At 41.2% G+C, this 20,229-nt stretch overlaps 1 protein-coding gene across 2 annotated transcripts in view; it reads left to right on the forward strand.

Moving 5' to 3' along the window:
* HMCN2 (hemicentin 2) overlaps positions 1 to 20,229 on the forward strand; it is a 2,554,053-nt gene that overhangs the window by 2,312,541 nt on the left and 221,283 nt on the right. For both annotated transcript variants that reach the window (XM_044058392.1, XM_044058391.1), the window contains one exon: positions 4,667 to 4,801. In XM_044058392.1, coding sequence (XP_043914327.1) covers positions 4,667 to 4,801 — 135 coding nt within the window. The remainder of the gene's footprint in view (positions 1 to 4,666; positions 4,802 to 20,229) is intronic.

Genomic DNA, 20,229 nt, shown 5'->3' on the forward strand with positions numbered 1-20,229 from the left:
TAAGCAATATATCTAAATATGGAATTTCCATGTAACTATAGTTGTGTGTGAATTTCAAAAATTCTGTAGTGTTATTAAGAAAATCCATAAATTTGTGTAATCTGTCCACGGATGCATTCCATAAAATAAATATGTCATCCAAATATCTGGCATAGTATACTATGTCAGAAAAAAATTCACTTTTAAATACAAATTCAGACTCCCATTCTAGCATAACCATGTTCGCAAAAATGGGAGCACAGGAAAATGCAGTTGGCGCAGTATGAAAGTAGGTGGCAAATCTTTACTGATTCCACTAGAAGACCCGGTTTAAATGAATTTATTAGTATAAAACCTTTTCTGGCCCTTTCATAAGATGATATGTGTTATGTATAACAATTTTGTAACATTTTATACATTATCTAGTATATGAATCCAAGTCCATATGAATATATAATTATATTTTTATATATTTTTATTATGACTATCTTACCAAATTTTAATTTTGACCATCTTACCATATTTTAAATATACACATTTATACTACTTTGTAGATAGATATGTCCATTGAGTATAGTATATTTACACATCAATTGTTTTTTTCTTACTAGAATATGCTATTATAATTGTTGTTTAGTATAGGGACACACATCATAGTATTATATATTTTTTATAATTTTTTACATTTTTAACAGTTTGAGGGATTAGTATATTAGCAACAATACATGCAACATTGTACTGTATTGATATGTATGCCTTTAAGGATTTTGGCGATTTTTTACCCAATTATATACCTAATTAATTTATTAGATGCCTATAAAAAGGAGAATGTGCAATTATTGACTGTTCTGAGGAAGACTGTGTTGTACAGTTAAAAGCGCTAAATCTTACACTTTTGTGTTCTGTGTTCGTGAAGGAATAAACAATTATCTACATCCTTGTTGTACGAGCAGTATATTCAACTTCAGCACATCCAGGTGTAGTTATTAAACCATAGTAGTGTGGGTTGTGATAGCCCTAGGGAAGACAGCTGATGGAGACGTTTTTGGTGAGAGACTAGATCAAAAGCTTAAGAGAGATCAAGGAATATAGAGGAAACAAGTTTGCCTTTGTCACTGGCTTTGTTAATAGTATCTGTGAAGGTTAATAAGGCTGTGGTAGTGCTATGGGCAGGTCTAAAGCCATGGGATGCTCTGAGTTCTGCTTCAGGGAAAATCTGTGATGTAAGTGACTCAGTAATGCCCAACAATGTTTGTCTTTAGTGACTGGTTCAACATCTGTAATGAAATCAGAGATCTACATTATACAATGATAATTAAGAAAAAGTTCTTTTGAGCAACTTTAAATTGACCATCTGCAGAATAATGCGGATTACTGCTGGATACCTTAAGTATTCTTTTAGTGACCCTTCTGAAGGAAAAGAAAAGCAGCTTGTTTTTCAACTTTTTGGTTGTTCTGCCAGATATGATTATCTTTCAAACAGATGCAGCTCTGAAACAGGTGGCAACATTAGATTATGTCTGGACTAGCCATGCATCTTCAGCAATGAAGATCTGTTCTTTTTTTTAGCTGCATGACTCAGTTACCTGTTGTATTCTTGAAAGTCGACAATGTCAAATCTGACACTGTCGACACGAGAATAGCGAAAGTGCAGAACGTCGAACGGGTAAACGGAAATCTCCATAAGGGGATATTTCTGTTTACTTCAAGTTGGAGTTGGTATATTTAAGTAGTGATGGATGTGGGGGTACAGGGGGGCTTTCCCCCCTGCCTACACCCTTTAGATTTTCTTTTTTTTTATTATTTATTTTTTCTGAACATTCAAAATTTTATTAAAGGTCGACCTTTAGTGATTCGAACCATTAAACTTTCAATGTTCTAATATAGACCCGCATGACTCCACTATATGTGATTTTAAAACTTTGTAAGGAAAACAACAAATAGGAAACACTTCCAACATAGTCCATTTACAGAATATGTATAATTAACATCCTTATCTTGTTGTTTCACTACTAATGAGCGAATAAAGTTTCATTATTTATCGTTGTCCGACATTTGTTTATTTATTAGTATTTGTTTATCAGGATAGTCCAACTGGACTGAACACCCTTTTTTAGTGGAAGCCTGGGAGTGAAAAACTCCATATAAAAGGCATACATTAACTTTACAAAAGGTTACACTAAGAGAGAAGAGTACAATCAGTTAGAGGACAAAAATTACATGTTACAGAGATCAGAAGGTAGTCTTAACTGTTAAACCAAAAGAGAAAATAAGCAAGTTATATTAAACATTAACAGCAACCAAGTCAAGATACTGTGGTACTGAAATACTTTATTTGCATTGTACATATTAAAGACATGCCTAAAGGTCTCACCAACAGCAAATATGTAGGGTTACTACAGTGTAGGTTAGATTATTTACGGTGCTGTCTACGTTTAGGCTTCTCTGCAGTGTTCACAATAGGTGAATGAGTTGGTTGCTATAGGTGGGCTGTAAAAGATGCCAAGTAAAGTACAATAAAATGACTACAACTGGATGTAAGGATACTGAGTTGTAAGACAGAAGAATAGTTTGCAAAGTACAGTACAATGGCAGTAAATAGATGCAGGGATATTAAGTTACAAGACAGAAGGACCATAGTGAAGTAGGCTAGATGAGGTTTGTGAGAGAGAAGGATTAACAGAGGGAGAAGTGAAAAGGTATAGAAGGGATGACTAGACAGGTTCGTAGGTTAAAAAGGTAGGTAGCTAGAAGAGGGTAGATACAAGATTTCATTAGGGATTTATTGCGTGTAGGTGGATATTTTGGCATTTGGAGGATTAGGTTAATTATGTCTTAAGGAACAAAGGCATTACCCAGGTGAAAGCAAGAACTTCATCACATTTCCATCAGATGATGTTTATAGGTTATGAGTTTATTGTTTTAGGATGAGTGGGAAACGCTTACTTCAGTCTTCCCTTTATAGCAGCTTTTGCCCCTAACTAGTACATAACATACCTGCTTCTCCTTATCTGTTCTAGACCTGCTTCTCCTTATCTGTTCTAGACTTTCTTCTCACTGGTGTTGTGTAATGAGCTCCTAGTCCATAGTTGGGGCCCTTATGCAACTTGAAATTGTCTGTTATTGCCCAAGCTCCATGAACGACCATAAAGAGCATTTTTTGTACTTTATGTGGACTAATAGTCTGCAGCTGAAGGAGATGCTGCTACTTTTATTTCTTCTCTTTGTAAAGACTGCAGACAGATATTCCACATATCAGCTTGGTCGCTAGCAGACCTTCACCATGGAGAAGAACAGTCAAACTCCAGGATGTTATTTGGAAGAAAGGTGGGATGCACTTCTTGAAAAAGTGGACTTTGTCCACTACTCGGTATCCAATGGCTTCTGTACATCATGATATGTGGTTTCAGCATTTCTCAGACAACATCCACCAGTGGCATTGTTTCTGTTCTGTGTACATCATGATATGTGGTTTCAGCATTTATCAGACAGCGTCCTGCAGTGGCATTGTTTCTGTTCTGTGTACATCGTGATATGTGGTTTCAGCATTTATCAGACAACGTCCTGCAGTGGCATTGTTTCTGTTCTGTGTACATCGTGATATGTGGTTTCAGCATTTATCAGCCAACGTCCTGCAGTGGCATTGTTTCTGTTCTGTGTACATCGTGATATGTGGTTTCAGCATTTATCAGACAACGTCCTGCAGTGGCATTGTTTCTGTTCTGTGTACATCGTGATATGTGGTTTCAGCATTTATCAGCTGCAGTGGCATTGTTTCTGTTCTGTGTACATCGTGATATGTGGTTTCAGCATTTATCAGCCAACGTCCTGCAGTGGCATTGTTTCTGTTCTGTGTACATCATGATGTGGTTTCAGCATTTATCAGCCAACGTCCTGCAGTGTCATTGTTTCTGTTCTGTGTACATCGTGATATGTGGTTTCAGCATTTATCAGACAACGTCCTGCAGTGGCATTGTTTCTGTTCTGTGTACATCGTGATATGTGGTTTCAGCATTTATCAGACAACGTCCTGCAGTGGCATTGTTTCTGTTCTGTGTACATCATGATATGTGGTTTCAGCATTTATCAGACAGCATCCTGCAGTGGCATTGTTTCTGTTCTGTGTACATCGTGATATGTGGTTTCAGCATTTATCAGCCAACGTCCTGCAGTGGCATTGTTTCTGTTCTGTGTACATCATGACATGTGGTTTCAGCATTTATCAGCCAACGTCCTGCAGTGGCATTGTTTCTGTTCTGTGTACATCGTGATATGTGGTTTCAGCATTTATCAGACAACGTCCTGCAGTGGCATTGTTTCTGTTCTGTGTACATCGTGATATGTGGTTTCAGCATTTATCAGCCAACGTCCTGCAGTGGCATTGTTTCTCTTCTAGGTGCAGCATGTATGTCTCATTTTAACAGCATATTAGCCTATGGATTTTTTTCTTAGGACTCTGGCATTGCACAGCATTACCATTCATTCACTGCCTCCTCCTTTGTCCCTTTCATTCCCTTCATTGTCTTCTTTGCGCTTGACCCCTGCCTTTCCTAACCTATGTTCTATCTCAGACCTCACATGAATTAAGAGCTTCATATCTCATTTGACTAGGAGTGCCCAGCTATATTAGGTGGTGAGGTAGTCATAGAACTAACAGATTGTGATTTTTTTTTGCTTTTCTTTGCAGATATAAATGAGTGCGTACAAGGCACTCATATGTGTCACCAAGGACAGCAGTGTGACAATCTTGTTGGGTCATACCGATGTCTTGTGAGTTGCAGGGTGGGCTTCCGAAATACAGCAGATGGCACTGGATGTGAAGGTAAGACAAAATTATTTCCATGGCAAACAAGGCTGAAGGTTAAATGTGAATGATGGTTTTCCATGTATACTATTCAGCATTGAGAGTCATCACTATCTGTTTAAAATTAAAAAGGGTATATATTTCTGGACAGACTCATAGCTGGTATAGCCAAATAAATATACTTAATGCATTTCTAAACAATATTATTAAAGTCAGTAAAGTCTTAGACTTGTATACTGACCTCAGAGCTATTTATTTCTGTATGACACTTAGTTTTCTCAACTTTGCCTTGTTCAGAAAAAGTGGCTTACAACTGCAAAACAGAGACTGAACCAAAGCATTGAATAAGCTACTGCTAAGAAGTCAAACAGTGTAATGTGCATTAAACACCTGTGTAAGAGATGATCAATCATCCCAACTATTTTGACTGTACAGCTCAAGAGTCTTGAAAAACATATGTCTTCATTGAGTAATGAAACTTTTGCAGCAACAACTGGACACTTTTTTTTTGATCGGGTTAAAATATGCAGTCTATGGACAGCTGCTCCACCAAACACCTGTCTCAGTTCCCATTTATTTTGTCTACAAGCATATTGTGAAATAATACATAGCAGTTAGGCAAAGACAGAGAGAGCCAGAAATGCACTCTAAGCATTTTTTCAGTACCATTGTGTTCCACTGTCTTACCTATTGTACATGTATACTTGCCATTTTTTAATGGCACATACTTTGTTCCCCAGTGGTAGTGGAACATCAACTAAATATGGCAGACTGCCACAAAACATGAAAGTATTTCACCAGGGAGCATAAAATGTGTTATGCAGCTATCCAGTTCACATCTGCACTAGTCTTTTTGTGATGTGCATGATTATTTATTTCCATTTTGTCATCTTTATGCAGGTCTTGTTGTGAAAGAAAAGGAGATGACCACATTATTTTGGTCTCTGCCAACCAATATAGATGGCCCTGGGTAGGAGCATGAAGGTTCCTGTGCTGGAGGTGACCTGGAAGAGTCACTGGTGTCATCCATGTTTCCCTTTCAGGAGTTGGGCAAAGGCTCCTCTTCTGATGGTGAACAGGTACTCTCACAGCATGAAAGGCAGAGGATGACCTCTGTATATGTAATTTAGTGACTGGATGTCCACACTGGCAACATCAATCATCTTCCGGTACAACTGGTAGAGTCATGTGACTGGCAGGACTTATCAGAGGGCATTTGGAAGAGCAACTGAATGTATGATGCCTAGAACTGTTACCCTGTGGGCCATCCTGTTCATAGGTAGGTACTAGGCTATCTGCCCGAAGGCATTTATAAGCCTAGACGGAATGTGTTGGCTTTTGCCACCCCCTTAGATTAGTTCCCTGTGCATCTGTCCAGCAGAGCCACTGAAGTGATCCCTGGGGTAAACTTTCTGTTTCCCTTCCACTCATCAAGGTTTCTCTTGAAGAGGGTTAGCGAGGAGCTCTGCCTAATGTAGATTGGAATCTTGTTCCAGAGCATGGGAAGTCTCTGGGTCAGGAATCAATCCCTCCAGCATGTCCTATTTATTGTTGTGGTGAGGTTTAGATCCCTGGAGTGTGTGGCTCGAGGGGATAAGGTTTTCTTTAGGTGGAGGATGGGCATCAATTCTGGGTTGGACATGGCCTTGTATGTCAGGCAGAGATCACCTCTGAGCAGGCGGTATGCAACTGACTACAGCTGGAGTTTCTTCAGTCGATCTGCATAGGGCATCTGCTTGAGGCCAGTGATCGTCTTGGTGAGGTACTTCTGTGGTCTTTCCAGTTGTCGCAGGTGTCTTGTAAGGTACATCCCAAATGGGGCATTGTACTCTATGATGGGTCTGATGAGTGATGCGTAGAGGGGCCCAATGACCTCTTTTGATCTGGATGCAAACCCTTTTGTGATTAGGTGGGCCACATAGAAGGATTTTCTAACCACTTTGGCAATGTGATTATCAAAGGAGAGGTTACTATCTACTTGGGTCCCCAGATCCCCTATTACGTCTTCCGTACTTAGGGGGCTACCACCTATGTGGTAGTTTGTGGGTACTTTGTTTTTTCCAAAGGGGATGATTATGCACTTTTTGGCATTTAGCTTGAGGCCATGGTTTTGACACCAGGTATCTGTCTCAGTGAGACCCTTTTGGAGGATGTCTGTGTCAGCTAGAGAGTCAGTTATAGCCCCTAGTTTGCAGTCGCCTGCAAACTTGGTCAGCCATAGTCCTCCTGTGCTTGCCTGTACCTCTAAGAAGTATATGCTGAACAGGAGTGGTCCTAGGATTGAGCCCTGTGGAACTCCACTTGTAACCGGTTTAGAGTCAGACCTAGCTCCCGCAACTCTTACCATGTGGGTTCTGTCCATGAGCCACTTGGCAACCCATCTCATGACATAGGGGTTTATGTTCAGGCTGGTGAGCTTGTCTATAATAACTGAGTGGGGAATGGTGCCAAAGGCCTTTGCAAGGTCTAGGTAGGCTGTATGGATCACCTTTCCCTTGTCTATAGCCTTGGTAACTGTCTTAAAGAAGTCCACCAGGTTTAGGAGGCATGATCTGCCCTTAACAAAGCCAAACTGGGTAGGGTCCAGTGTTTGGACGGTTCCAATGTCTCTGTTAATGAGATCCATGATGATGTGCTCCATATCTTTGCAGACCAAGCTAGTCAGGCTTATAAGGCGATAGTTCCTGGGGTCCATTGTGGCTCCACTTTTGTGGAGCAGAATAACCATTGCTGTGCGCCACTCTGTAGGCACGTAGCCTGTGAAGAGGCTGAGTTTAAACAGTGTGTTTAGGTGAGGGGTTAGTTCATCTTTGAGCTCATGTAGGATGCAGCCTGGGACACTATCCGGTCCCACTGATGCTGTGATTTTGGCTTTGGAGAGGGCTGTTTTAACCTGACTGTCTGTGATTTCAGGGGCACTACATTCTTCTGGTATAGTTATGAGCCCTTTTGGGGGTGAAGTTTGCACTGAACCTCTCTGCCAGGATGTTGGCTATATCTGTCGGTTCAGTGTATTTTGTGCCATTCTGCACTAGCTCTGAGCAGATCTGAGAATTGCCACTTAGATTCTTGACATAGCTAAAAAATGCCTTGTGGTTATCTTTGGAGTCCATGGCAATTTTTCTTTCGAAGCTAGCCTTGGATGATTTTATGAGGGATCGTAGTTTCTTGCTGATACTAATCAGGGATGTCTTCCCTTCTTAGGATTTTACTCTGTTCTGTGCTTGTTTCCTCCTTCTATTGTATAGCTTGTTTATGCCAGGGGTCCACCAGACTGGTTTCCTTTTCTTGGAGAAGTGAGTCTTGGTTTTGTTTGAGATAGCACTATCCATGCATTCTTGTAGGTGCCCATAGAGTGCATTAGTAAAGGATTTTGCAGTTTGGACAGCGTTATCCTTTAGCATGGTGACTTTTAAACTTCCCACCTCTGTCTTAAGTAATGTGAAGTTTGCTTTTGAAATGTTTTACATGGTGGTTTCTTTGACCGGGGGTGGTGGTGGAATGTGGATATCTAGAGTGATTAGTTTATGGTCAGATCTAGCCAGTGAGGGGTTGACCTCCGGTGTGGAACACCAGTCGCCCATGTTGGTGATGACCAGGTTCAATATGTTGTCATCTCTGGTGGGGGTGTTGACCAGTTGATCCAGGGCATTTGAGTTTATAAATTCTAGGAAATGTTGGGCAAGGGAGTTTGTACTTGAGTAGTTCTCCCAGTTAATGTTTGGGTAATTGAAATCACCCAGTAACAGGGTGTTTGATAGAACCTTTATGTTTCCCAGTGTTTCCAAGAGTGCAGAGTGGGGGTCCTGGGACATGGTGGGTGATCTGTAGCAAGCTATAATTTGAATAGCAGTTTTGCTCGTTGTTAGTTGCATGTAGATGATCTCTGAAGCATCGTGCTGTGCCACTAACCTGGAGGTGTGGGTATCCTTGATGAATATGGATACTCCCCCGCCTTTTGTATTTCGGTCCGGGTTCTGTGGCCAAAATGTATGGTATGAGTTGTAGCCTGGTAGTGCTGGGGTGCTCTCTGGAGCCTTATACCAGGTTTCTGTTACTGCACATATATCAATTTTCTCCATACTGAGGAGTGCCTCGAGTGCGTGCATTTTCAGGTTTAGACTTCTGGCATTGAGTAAGATTACCCTCAGTTTTTTTGTTACTTGTGCTATTTACGGTGGTGGGTTTGTCTTTTGAGCCTTGCCTAAAAAAGGCACTATGGGGGTGGCAAGCCTAAGGGTGACAGGTGCAAGCCATCTCTAGCGAAGTAGCATGGCTTGTCGAGCATGTCATCCCAGGCTGACAAACACTGGATCCCCTTTAAATGACACCAGAAGCTTAGCCATTTGTTGAAATTGATAATTTTTTATCTATACCATGGTATCATTCTTGGTGAGGGCAGGATGCTACTCAGGGTCATATCGGCCGTTACATGATCAGAGAGCTCCTCCATGTCTCTCTTCGTGTCGTCCAGGGAGGTACGGCTAAGGTCATTCACACCAACATGGACAATATCAGAGTCATATTTGTACTTGTCCTGGAGTGACCTGAGTGCTTGTGTTATGTGGTGGATCCTGGCACCCGACAGGCAGCTAACAGTAACCTTTTCCTTGTTCAGCCTCGTGAGTGGGATGTCAGTATGCCTGACTATAGAATCATCTATTACTAGTTTGTTGGGTATGTTATTTTGCCTTAAAGGCTGTGATTGTGTGGCACACTGGTTTTGTGAAGTATGTGTTTCATGGTTTGTGTTGGGGGGGGTGGAGGTTGCTTGGATGTCTGCTTTGGAGGTCTCTGTTGCTTTTGCCAATTTTTATTTAGAGCCTCTGAGTATGTTTTCGTGTATTTATGTGTGTGTTTTGCCGGTGCTGGTTTCATAGGTCTATGTGAAGCTGGTGGTGAGATGCAAGTAATTCCCTTCTCCTCTTGACTGCCTGGTCCAGTCTTCGCTTGAGAGAGCTTAGCCTCCAGTTTAGCTGTATAATTGCATCTCTCACATGTATTAGTGTTTGGTGGAAGGAGGAGAAGGTTGTCTGTGTACATGAGGCAATTGTAACATTGCCTCAAAATTTCCAGATTCACCAGTTGGACCGGAGAGTACACCTGAAACTGCCCTTTGGACATGCCTGGATAGGTACCGTGAACTGTTTTACTGATTGGCTGGTAATGTCGAATAGAGAGCCTTGTCCTTCTCTACAGTATAGGGGAGGTCTAGTGCTAAGGTTTATTAATGCTTGCTATGAGTTTTGAGCAAGTGCCGGGATGAGAAGTGAATGGTATGAGTGCTTAAGTTGAAAGTTTGTCTAGTTCCAAGGGAAAAATTGAAGAGTAGACTATGTAGAGCCAGGAATAGTTATACCCTAACTAACTGTCACTGCCCGGCGTGCAAATGCGGGTTTTATAACAGGAAAATGAAAGAGATAGAAATTAGCCCAAAATGGCCAATAAACTACTAATTTCTGGACTGAAACCACTCCTCCAGGGGCAGATAGGCTGCTCAAAGCTCCCTCTCTCACAGTGAACAGAGAAACTTCCTTCTATCAAAGTAAGGTATGGGCAAACACAGAAACTTGTAACACAGCCCTGAATTCAGCACTAACCTGAAAACTGGACTATACTAGCTTAGAAAGGCAGGAAAACAAGTATATTTTTTTTTTGTTTTTTTCAGAAAATAAATCAGATATAATAAAAAAACACTTTAACTGTACAGAAATGGCTATCACACTTGAGTGTGTAGCCTACAACAGTTAAACAGGTAATTTAAACACAAAAACAACTTTGTTAAAGTACAGGCAGTAACATAAGTACAATATGTTGCTGAAACAAGCTTTTTAAATGACAGAAACTCTAGAAAATCAGCGTTTTAGGCGCAATTAGCTAAAGGCAGCAAGAAAATTCAGAAAAATGATACTTAATCACTCCAAAGTCTCTCTTTTGTCTCTCTGCTGCTGTAGAACTCTGCAGGGCATCAGGCAGGAACTTGCTGAGCTGTATACACTTTCTTTAGTTGTGTCTCATATTTATTTAAAAGCTCAGTCACCTTAATTACTGATGTGCCATAGGTAATGTGATCCTCCTGTTTTATAAAATGCTGTTCTGGTGTTTGCATTCTTCATCGGAGGCTCTTCTCTTTTTGTTTGTGTTCTGGGAGGACACACTTTAGTAATGTTGTAGATATTTTCTACTAGCCCAATAATACTGCCTTTTACACACTGTCTTTACAACAGTTTTTTTTTGCTCCTGCTGTCTGTTGATCCTCAGACCCCTCCCAGTCAATTAACTCATTCATTCCCTATTGCTAAGGTGAGGGCCCACTGGGAGAGGTCATCAATCAGGCAGCTATCAGTGGTGTTTTGGGGGGGGGGTTTGATAATTTTGCAGCCCTATCCACTTTATAACACTATGTGAGGTACTGGTGGGCTGACTATTTGTGTTCCTTCATTTCCACAGGTCGTGTCCCCAACATGTAGGCTGCCCTCCAAAAAAAAAAAAAAGCACAAGCAGTGCTTAGTCTGGTCTCCATCAGAGAAATTAATCCTTCTACTGTGGCCCTGGGAGAGGAGATGTTGCCACACCCCTTCACTCCCTCCCTTCCTGCCTAGCTCCTCCAGTGCTTGGGCTGCTAATCGAATCCCATTCACCTGAGTCACAGTCAGGGTTCCATCCATCTGCCAGACTTGGTCACCATTTCCACTGTTGCTGATTAACAGCTAGAAAGCTGACAAAGTTCTTAATGCTGGGTTTGGGTGGTTATATTCCTCTTTTGTCTTGCAGTCCAACAGTATATTTTCAACATGTCAGACTGGCTTTAAAATCTGTGCAACTGTGTAATAAATGTGCTTATGTTCTCCCAGTGCCCAAGACTCCTTTATATACATTACTATAATATGAAATATTGTCTGAAGAGCATTTAGAGTAATTAAATTTAGTGAGTATGCATCTGTGCAAATATGATCATGCCCAGGTTCTGGATACTGGGAATGAAGGAAAATCATGTTCATTTCATTGTGCATTATAACCAGAGGGAGCGAGATCTGCACATTGACATTAATTAGGAAACAACTGAATATAGTTTTACTTCATATTTTATTTATGACAAGAACCCTTAACCATGAAAGAAAATGCACTTCATCTACAGCAGTGTTGTTGAAGATTCAGTGTTGTCCCTTGCTGCATATGTCGTATGTTGTTTCTAACTTAAGAAAATATTAAAAGTGGGAAAAAAAGGCTTGAGAAGAAAACAAAATCCCCCAAAAATTTCACTTACAGTGGACACTGCATAGAGATACACACACATCTCTCCACTGTTACAGCCCCCTGAATAACACACAACATTGTACAAAGAGATTGAGGGTCTGGAAAAGTGTGGTTAAAATTAGTATTACACATTAAGCAATGGGCTGTGGTGGGAAGTCTTTAAATGTTCCTGTCACAGTTCGAGTTCTTCAGGTGCATCAGTTATCAGCTAAGGAGAACCTTTCAAATTTAAATGACATTTTCTACAAAAAAGTAACCTAGCAGGAGCTGAAATGAGACCATAATCCTCATACAGCTGCAATGTGAGTAGCTCACTTCCTCATCCTGATGAAGTAACACAAAAGAGAATCTCACAGTAGTTTGTGAATAATTTCTGCTTGTCATGCTGTGTGTGGTGCAATATGTTCTCTGCTTGGAGAGACACTAAATACCAAATACAGAAAACAGAGACTTCTGCTACAGTGAGGACAAGCCCAAACCTCAATGATACAACTTAATGTTGTAACATTGTTTACTGGAATGAGCATCACTGCTGTAAAGCTTTGAACACCAGCACAGCAGAGAGAGATGGCTTCCAAAAAGCAAAATGAAGAAGCTGCTTTTTGGAAGCTAGCACTCTTTGCCATGTTTTTGGTTTTCATTTTATTAGTGGTGTTTCTTGGTTTTGAAGCTTTGAACACCCACATATGCCACACTTTCATACCACTCCCTTTAAAGTGACATTGGCTAAGAGTAGTTATCATAAGCTTCCCGTAAGTATACTGTGTATTCCATTGTGTTTAACCTTGGGTACCTTACAATTTAAGGCCATCACTTTGTAAATGTTTCCTTACCTATTTACCAGACTCTGTCTAATTGCATTCCAATGTACTATTATTCGAATTGTTGCTGTATGTTGACTGAACCAAATGTATATAGGTAACACACAAACTACATAGACCTTTTCAAAGGTTTCCTATTAACAGAGATAATCACAGAAGACAGGTTGCCTGCCTAGGGAAGGGGAAGCATTGGTAGACATGAGAGAACACACAGGGAGGCAGCTAATAAGACACTAACATTATATATTGTATAGCTACCCATTTTCCCTTCTACACATGGCAGGCTCACGTCAATGTGCAGTGAATCAACAGAATGGTTAATGCAGTCTGCAACATGTCTTTACCTACGGTGTCATCTACTCTGATACTTGCAGTGAGACCCACACTGCTACTAAGTTTTCTTTGCACTTCCCCTTATCTTTACATGTAGACTCTCACATTGTTATTACATGCTTGAGATGCACAGAAAGGTTTACCTCCATGAGGTCGCGAGTGGTTTGTCTGAAGTCTAAATGGCCAATAGCAAAAAAACATAATCTCACACCATGTATTTTTGAATGGCTTAAGTGTGAATGCACTGTGCCATTTGCACAGATAACATGATGTTCGAATTCTGGATTCCACCTATTCATTTTCAACATTCTGCAGCAAACACGTTCTGTTATTCAATTATTACTGTCGATCTTGAGCACGATCACACAAACCACTTGTGACCTTATGGAGGTAAACCCACAGAAGTGGGCTCCCTTCATTTGATCAGACTGTAGCCCTAACAACCTTGATTTGAATAACAAGCCCAGGTAACAGCAGAGCAAACTTGTTCCAGGACCAGGAGTGAACAGCTCAGGCCGGCATGTCTTTCCTACAGGGATGGTGGCAGTCAGGCCTGCCGTGTAACTGCCACCTGGCAAGAATGAGCTGTAAAGTATATGGAAGCCCATCAAGTAATATAGAGGTACTGCACTGGGTGGTAGTATGTGTGGAGGCATGTAGAGGCACTGGACTGGGAAGGAGTATGTGTGGTGGCATGTAGAGGTGCTGGTCTAGGAGGCAGTATGTGTGGAGGCATGTAGAACACTGTATTGGGAGGCAGTATGTGTGGGGGCATGTAGAGGTGCTTTACTGGGAGGGTGTATGTGTGGAAACATATAGATGCACTTTACTGGGAGGCTATATGTGTGGAGGCATGTAGAGGCACTGGACTGGGAGGCTGTATGTGTGGAAACATGTAGAGGCACTGCACTGAGAGGCAGTATGTGTGGAGGCATGTCAAACACTGTATTGGGAGGCTGTATGTGTGGAGGCATGTAGAGGTGCTTTATTGGGAGGCTGTATGTGTGGAAACATGTCAATGCACTTTACTTGGAGGCTGTATGTGTGGAGGCATGTAGAGGCACTCTGTTGGGAGGCAGTTTATGTGGAGGCATGTAGAGGTTCTTTACTGGGAGGCTGTATGTGTGGAAACATGTAGAGGCACTGTGCTGGGAAGCAGTATATGTGGAGGCACACACCACAGCTTTACCACTGCTGGTCCTGCTTGAGTGGAGTGTTCATTATGCAACAAAGGGGAGGGATATAGGGGAAAATTGAGGATGAGGGCCCTCCAGTTATCTATTTTTCACCTCTTATGATTCTGTCATCCTAATCTGTTGAGAATTATGATTGATTATAGAGAACAGAAGGAAAAATAAAGAAAAAAGAAGTAACGCCAATATGATCTCTGTGCTTAAGTGCAAGGTCAGTCAGCAACATGCCAGACCAGTGCCACCTCTTCAACATCATATTTCATAATATTCTGCACTACTGTGCAGTTGTGGCATATCCCATGGTCTTTGTATACTATAAGTGAATCACAGATCCAGAACTTCATTTGTCATTTAGAATCTTCCAGCTACAGCTTTTGATGAGCAGGGCTGCATGTGACTTTACAGAAGTTTTTTCTTTGGGTGCCCATTGGGGACAGAGCAGCAAAGGATGGGTGCCTGCACTATTAATAATCTTCTAATTGCACCTAGTTACCATGTGATGATAGTATCAGAACAGGAACAGATACTACGTAAACAAGAATAGCAACTTTGTTACCATGTGATGTCAGTATCAGAACATGAGCAGATGCTGGGTAAACAAGAACAGCAACTTTGTTACCATGTGGTGTATCATAACATTTGCTGATAAAGGGTAAACAAGAATAGCAACTTTGAAGATTGGAAGGGTGCAATGCAGCAGCTAAGCCATGAGGAGATTGACATATGTGATTGAAGGTACGTGGAGATAAATGGTGCTATAAATAAGGAGATCAGGGTCTGTGTGAAAAAGTCAACCTTGGGATGTAACACAGGGTATGATATAAAAAGACAGTATGAAGGTGACACAACGTTAAAGCAGAGGGAGTAAAGCATAATGAAGAGTCGAGTCTGGCCCAAAGGTGCTCAAGGTAAACTTTCGTAATTGCATGGGTAGCCTCAGATTTACCCCCATTCTGTCTTGTCCTTGAGGCTGGAGGGAACTTCTGAATATCGATTATTGGCAAATGTTGGTAATGGCCTATAGACTGCCTAATTACATATGAACCCGTGAACCTGGAGTCAGTCAGACAGCAGCCTGGTAGTATGGGGCTGCAGTGGGTGTCAAATATGGGGAAGTGTAATTGTTACATAGCCAGCTTCCTTCCCTGGGAAGTGACTGAGAAGTTTATGTTGCTTGATAATCATCTAGTAGAGACCAATTTACTTATAGTTTGCATCAGAAATGTAGCAAGGGTAAGTGAAGGGGGCAGCCGCCCCAGGTGCAAAGCTTTAGAGAGTGCAGTCTGCAGATGTCAGTTGATCAGTAGTGCAGTACCAGCATTCCTGAATGCCAGTAAGGAAATTAAAGCTGATACTGCTTTTAGGATCAGGCCTGACATAGTGCTGAGGGTTGCAGAAGTATACCTTGCTTTCTCTTTATGTGAGGAGTAAGACTGCCAGATCAGGGAAGGAATGGAGATTTTTTTTTTTTGTTTTATGAGAGATGCCAAATCAGAGCAAGGCACTGAGTAATAGATCATCTACTGCTTTGGTATGCATACACAGTTTTGTGGGGTCATTAAAATCTCCATGCCATAGCCTAAGATGACCTCCAAGTCCTTGATTCACATATTGGCATCTTTGCATTGTTCACATAGTGGCAACGATGAGAATTATTAGGTAGAACATTGAGGTTCTGTGGCTAGTATGGAAACCCTGTTAATGCTTCAATGGGAACCCCTTCATTTTAAGTTGTAGACCATTCTGCAGCTTGGTGCTCTGTTGCACTGAGCTGCTGCTGTATGTGCTGTTCAGGCATCTACCACAAGAAGGTTACAGGAAGCTTATGGACCCCTGCAACAACTGGGGAGAGAATGTCGATCATCAATGAGCCTGCAACCTCCTTCGCCAGGACCAGGTTGGCATTCTTGCAGTTGTTTTGCTGCGGGTGACAGAAGGTGCAAAGAAACATGGTTTCCTAGCTGCACTCAGCTGCTGTGAGACCAGTACTAGCCAAAGCCTGGTAACAGCCAATACTGGTTTTCAGTCTTGGTAAACCTTCCTTAATTCTTCTCATATTTTTGCAGTGTGTAGTGAGTGCATTGTATTTCTCCAGGCTGTTATGCATGTACAAAGGAGTACTGGTGTTAAAATGAAGCCATGCTGTAACTCTCTTAGTGTACAGCGTGTAGCCCTTTGCATTGTTTTCATTATGTAGGGACCAGTGTATAGAAATTGCTCTGGCTGGTGTATTATTGTCCTTTGCAGTTTTACTGCTTAGTGACTTATTTGATTATGAGGGCTTATATACGTATTACACCTGATTAGAAAATCATATGATCTTACTATTGTATTTGTTGTGGCACTTTTCTCCTTTTGAATGTTCTGTGACAGCAGCTTCTGGCTGTTAAGCTGTAGAACTATTTCATATCGTCCTCTGCCGTAGCAAAAGAGGATGTGTGACACATTTAAGAGTTCGTGGGAGTAGTGCTTTGCGATTCTTTACTGTTCTACTTTGAGTGTTTTTTTATTTTTTATAAATGTCTGATTTTTATAATTGGCAAAGAGGTACTAGATGGCTGCTCATGACAGATTAAGTTCAAAGTTCTAATTTATTTGAGTAGCATATACATTAAAATAATAAAGTCAACAAGCTACAAAATACAAAACAAATATGTTGATTGAGTAAAATAATAAAACACCAAAGTGGAAAAATGCAGGAGAGGAAAAAAACATAAACTAATCCAACCTGTATAGGGGTAAAAAATGAGAAGGGTCCCTTCTGGTAAACCAAACAACAAGTCTCCATAGGGTAAAAAAATATATTAATTGCACAAATTTCACTTCAGCTCAACAAAAATTATTTTTTGTCTGTTGGCTGAAGTGAAATTTGTGCAATTAATATAAATATCAAAAAGAAGAGGTCTTAGCTCGAGCCCTGTGGGGCAAAGCCTGTCACTTTCATACTTTCTAATGAGGCAAATGCAACTTGCACTGCATGGGTTCTGTCTTTCAGCCAGTTTGCTGTCCATCTTACCACATATGGCTTGATTTTGGTAGCATTTACCTTTTGTATGATACTAACATGAGGAATGGTGTTGAAGGCCTTAACCAAGTCAATATATTCTGTGTGTACTGCATGGCCACAATTTAAAGATTGCGTAACCGTTTTGAAGAAATTTACCATATCAAATGGACAGGATCTACCCTTTACAGAGCTCAACTGTTGGGGGTCAGGTCTGATAAGATTCTTGATACCACAGTTTTTGAGGTCATTTATAATATATTACATGGCTTTGCAGATGGGGCTTGTAAGTCTGATAGGTCTGTAATCACCCAGATCAGTTATAATGCTAGACATAAGTTAAATAGTTCATATGTTCATAGGTGATTACTAGGCTAATGGCACAAGATGGGCTAGGTGGTGGGTCTTTGGGTGTTGGAACCCTGCCTCTGTCCATAAGGGACATGGACAGTACTCCAAGAGTGAATTTATGGTACCTCATCCATTTATCTAAATTCTTTTTGAAGGTAATGATGTTTGAACTTTGTTTTACGAAGATGGGAAGTTTATTCCGTAGACGAGGTAGCCTTTGGTGTATGAATCTCACTCTCTCAAGCAAGTTCTGTTAGACTCACAAATAAGGTTCATGTTCATGGAATGCGTAACCCTTGCATTATTGTTGTGATTGTGAGCTAATTTATAACATTTGCACTGTTATAAAGCAATTTACTGTTAACTGTATTTTATTGCTATGTACTGCGATTCATTGCTGTTTAACTGCATTTCATTACTGCGAGTTCTGTTTTTGACTCTAAGGGATTAATCTGTGCTTTTTTGTGAGTTTTACTGTGTTCTTAACCCTTAAATTGAGTAGCACAGCCATCTTGTGTTTGCCTTCCATGTTTCTGCCAGTCATTTTGTGTTGGTAGGGCCTATCTCCTCTGCTAGTGAGAGTAACAGGGCTTGCCTGGACCTTGTCTGGCACAAGCTGATTGTAAAGAAAGCAGGGACTAGTAGGATTGGCTAGAATCTTCTATTTTTTGTGATATTTAAACCCCGCATTTGAGCTGGTTTAGGCTTATTTGCATGTCACATACTGCAGCTGCACTGTTTTTAACCTTTTGTGAGGTATTCCAGCTACACATTTTCCCTTAGTAGCACTTTTGTGATCACCTAGTAGTACTCCTCATACACCCTCCACCCTTTACCCACTTAGCTCTTTCTGGCCTCTCTCCCTCAGATTCTGACAATTATGGGTGGACAATTTCCTACATTTTCTACTGCCAGTGTGGTTGATGTGGACATCCTGAGACAGTGTAGCAACTGCCTCATCTACATGGATAACCCACCACTACTACCACCTAGGAACACAATTTTTGAGAGATGCAATTACATTAAGACCCTAGAGTCTATGCTTTCTCCCTCACAAGCCAGTATATCTGACACTGAGAAGGTTGTCAACACAAACACCACATCTCAGATACCACCCACACCTACACAACATGCATCCACATATGCGCAGGTCCTCAACAAAAACATACCCAAACAAAAGAGACCTCCAAGGCAAAAACACACGTGAACTCCACTACCCACCACACATAGTCCACACACCTCTCTCTCACAGCCACTAAGGCCAAAACATAAACCCAACATATTAGTCATTGGAGACTCCATTTTGAAACACAGTGCCTCTCACCAGGCTGGATAAGGAGAAAGTCACTGATAGTTGTTTGTCAGGTGCAAGAATCCACCATATCACCCATGCAGTCAGGTCTCTCAACAACAGGTACTGTTATGATTCTGTCATAGTCGATGTTGGCATGTATGACTTAAGAAATACCTCCCTGGACTATATGAAGAGAGACATGATTGAGCTCGCCGAAAATGTGTCCCAGGCAGGTATGTTCCTAGCCTTAAGCAGCATTCTACCATCACCTAGAATGATGCGTCAATACAAACAGAAAATGATTGACTTTAACAATTGGCTTAGTTTCTTGTGTCATTCCAAGGGGATCCAGTACCTTACAGCCTGGGAAGACATGATCGAGAAATCACAATGATTTCACAATGATTCAGAGATGGCCTGAATCTGTCTCCCTTGGGCTTCAGGCTTCTTACAAAGGCTCTTACCTCCCCCATAGTGCCTGTTTTAGACAATGCCTTGAGGTCAAAACTACCAACATGAAAACTTCATCAAAATGCAAATTAAAGATCATGCTGCTTAAATGCTAGGAGTCTAAACATGAAACTACAGTCATTGCAAGCATTCTTAACCCTGGAAGATGCTGACATTTGTGCAGTCACAGAAACCTGGTTCAAAGCTGCAGAGAGCACCCCAGCCATACTAGGTTACTCATCCTAACATACACTCAGACCCCAAAACATGGACAGCAAAGCAAAAGGCGGTGGAGTTGCAATATTTATAAGACATACACACTTCCAGGCAGGTCAGACAGTATGATACACAGGAGACACCCAGGTGCAGTTAACTATTGACAAGACCCCTATTCAAATCATAGCTAGATGCCCACTCCACCTATCTGGACCTCTTCGAATCTATCAAGATTCAACCCTTTACCCTAATCCTGGATGACATTAACTTTTTATTGGATTGGAAGAACAGCTCCTGCCAAAATACAAATGCCCAGAAATTCCTTGATTTTGTCAATGCAAATGCCTTGGACCAGCCACAAGAGCTGATAATATCTTGGACTTGGTATTAACCAACATGATTAAGCACTGCAGCAACCCTACAGGTATGTTCCTAGCCTTAAGCAGCATTCACACCTAATGCCTAATGGTAAGATCCAACCACAAAGTGGTCACTTTCAAAGTCACCATCTCCCCTGACCCCCCCCC

The sequence above is a fragment of the Protopterus annectens genome, chromosome 16.part0 (genome assembly GCF_019279795.1).
Source record: "Protopterus annectens isolate FY-2018-M chromosome 16.part0, PAN1.0, whole genome shotgun sequence".
Taxonomy (NCBI): Eukaryota; Metazoa; Chordata; order Ceratodontiformes; family Protopteridae; genus Protopterus; species Protopterus annectens.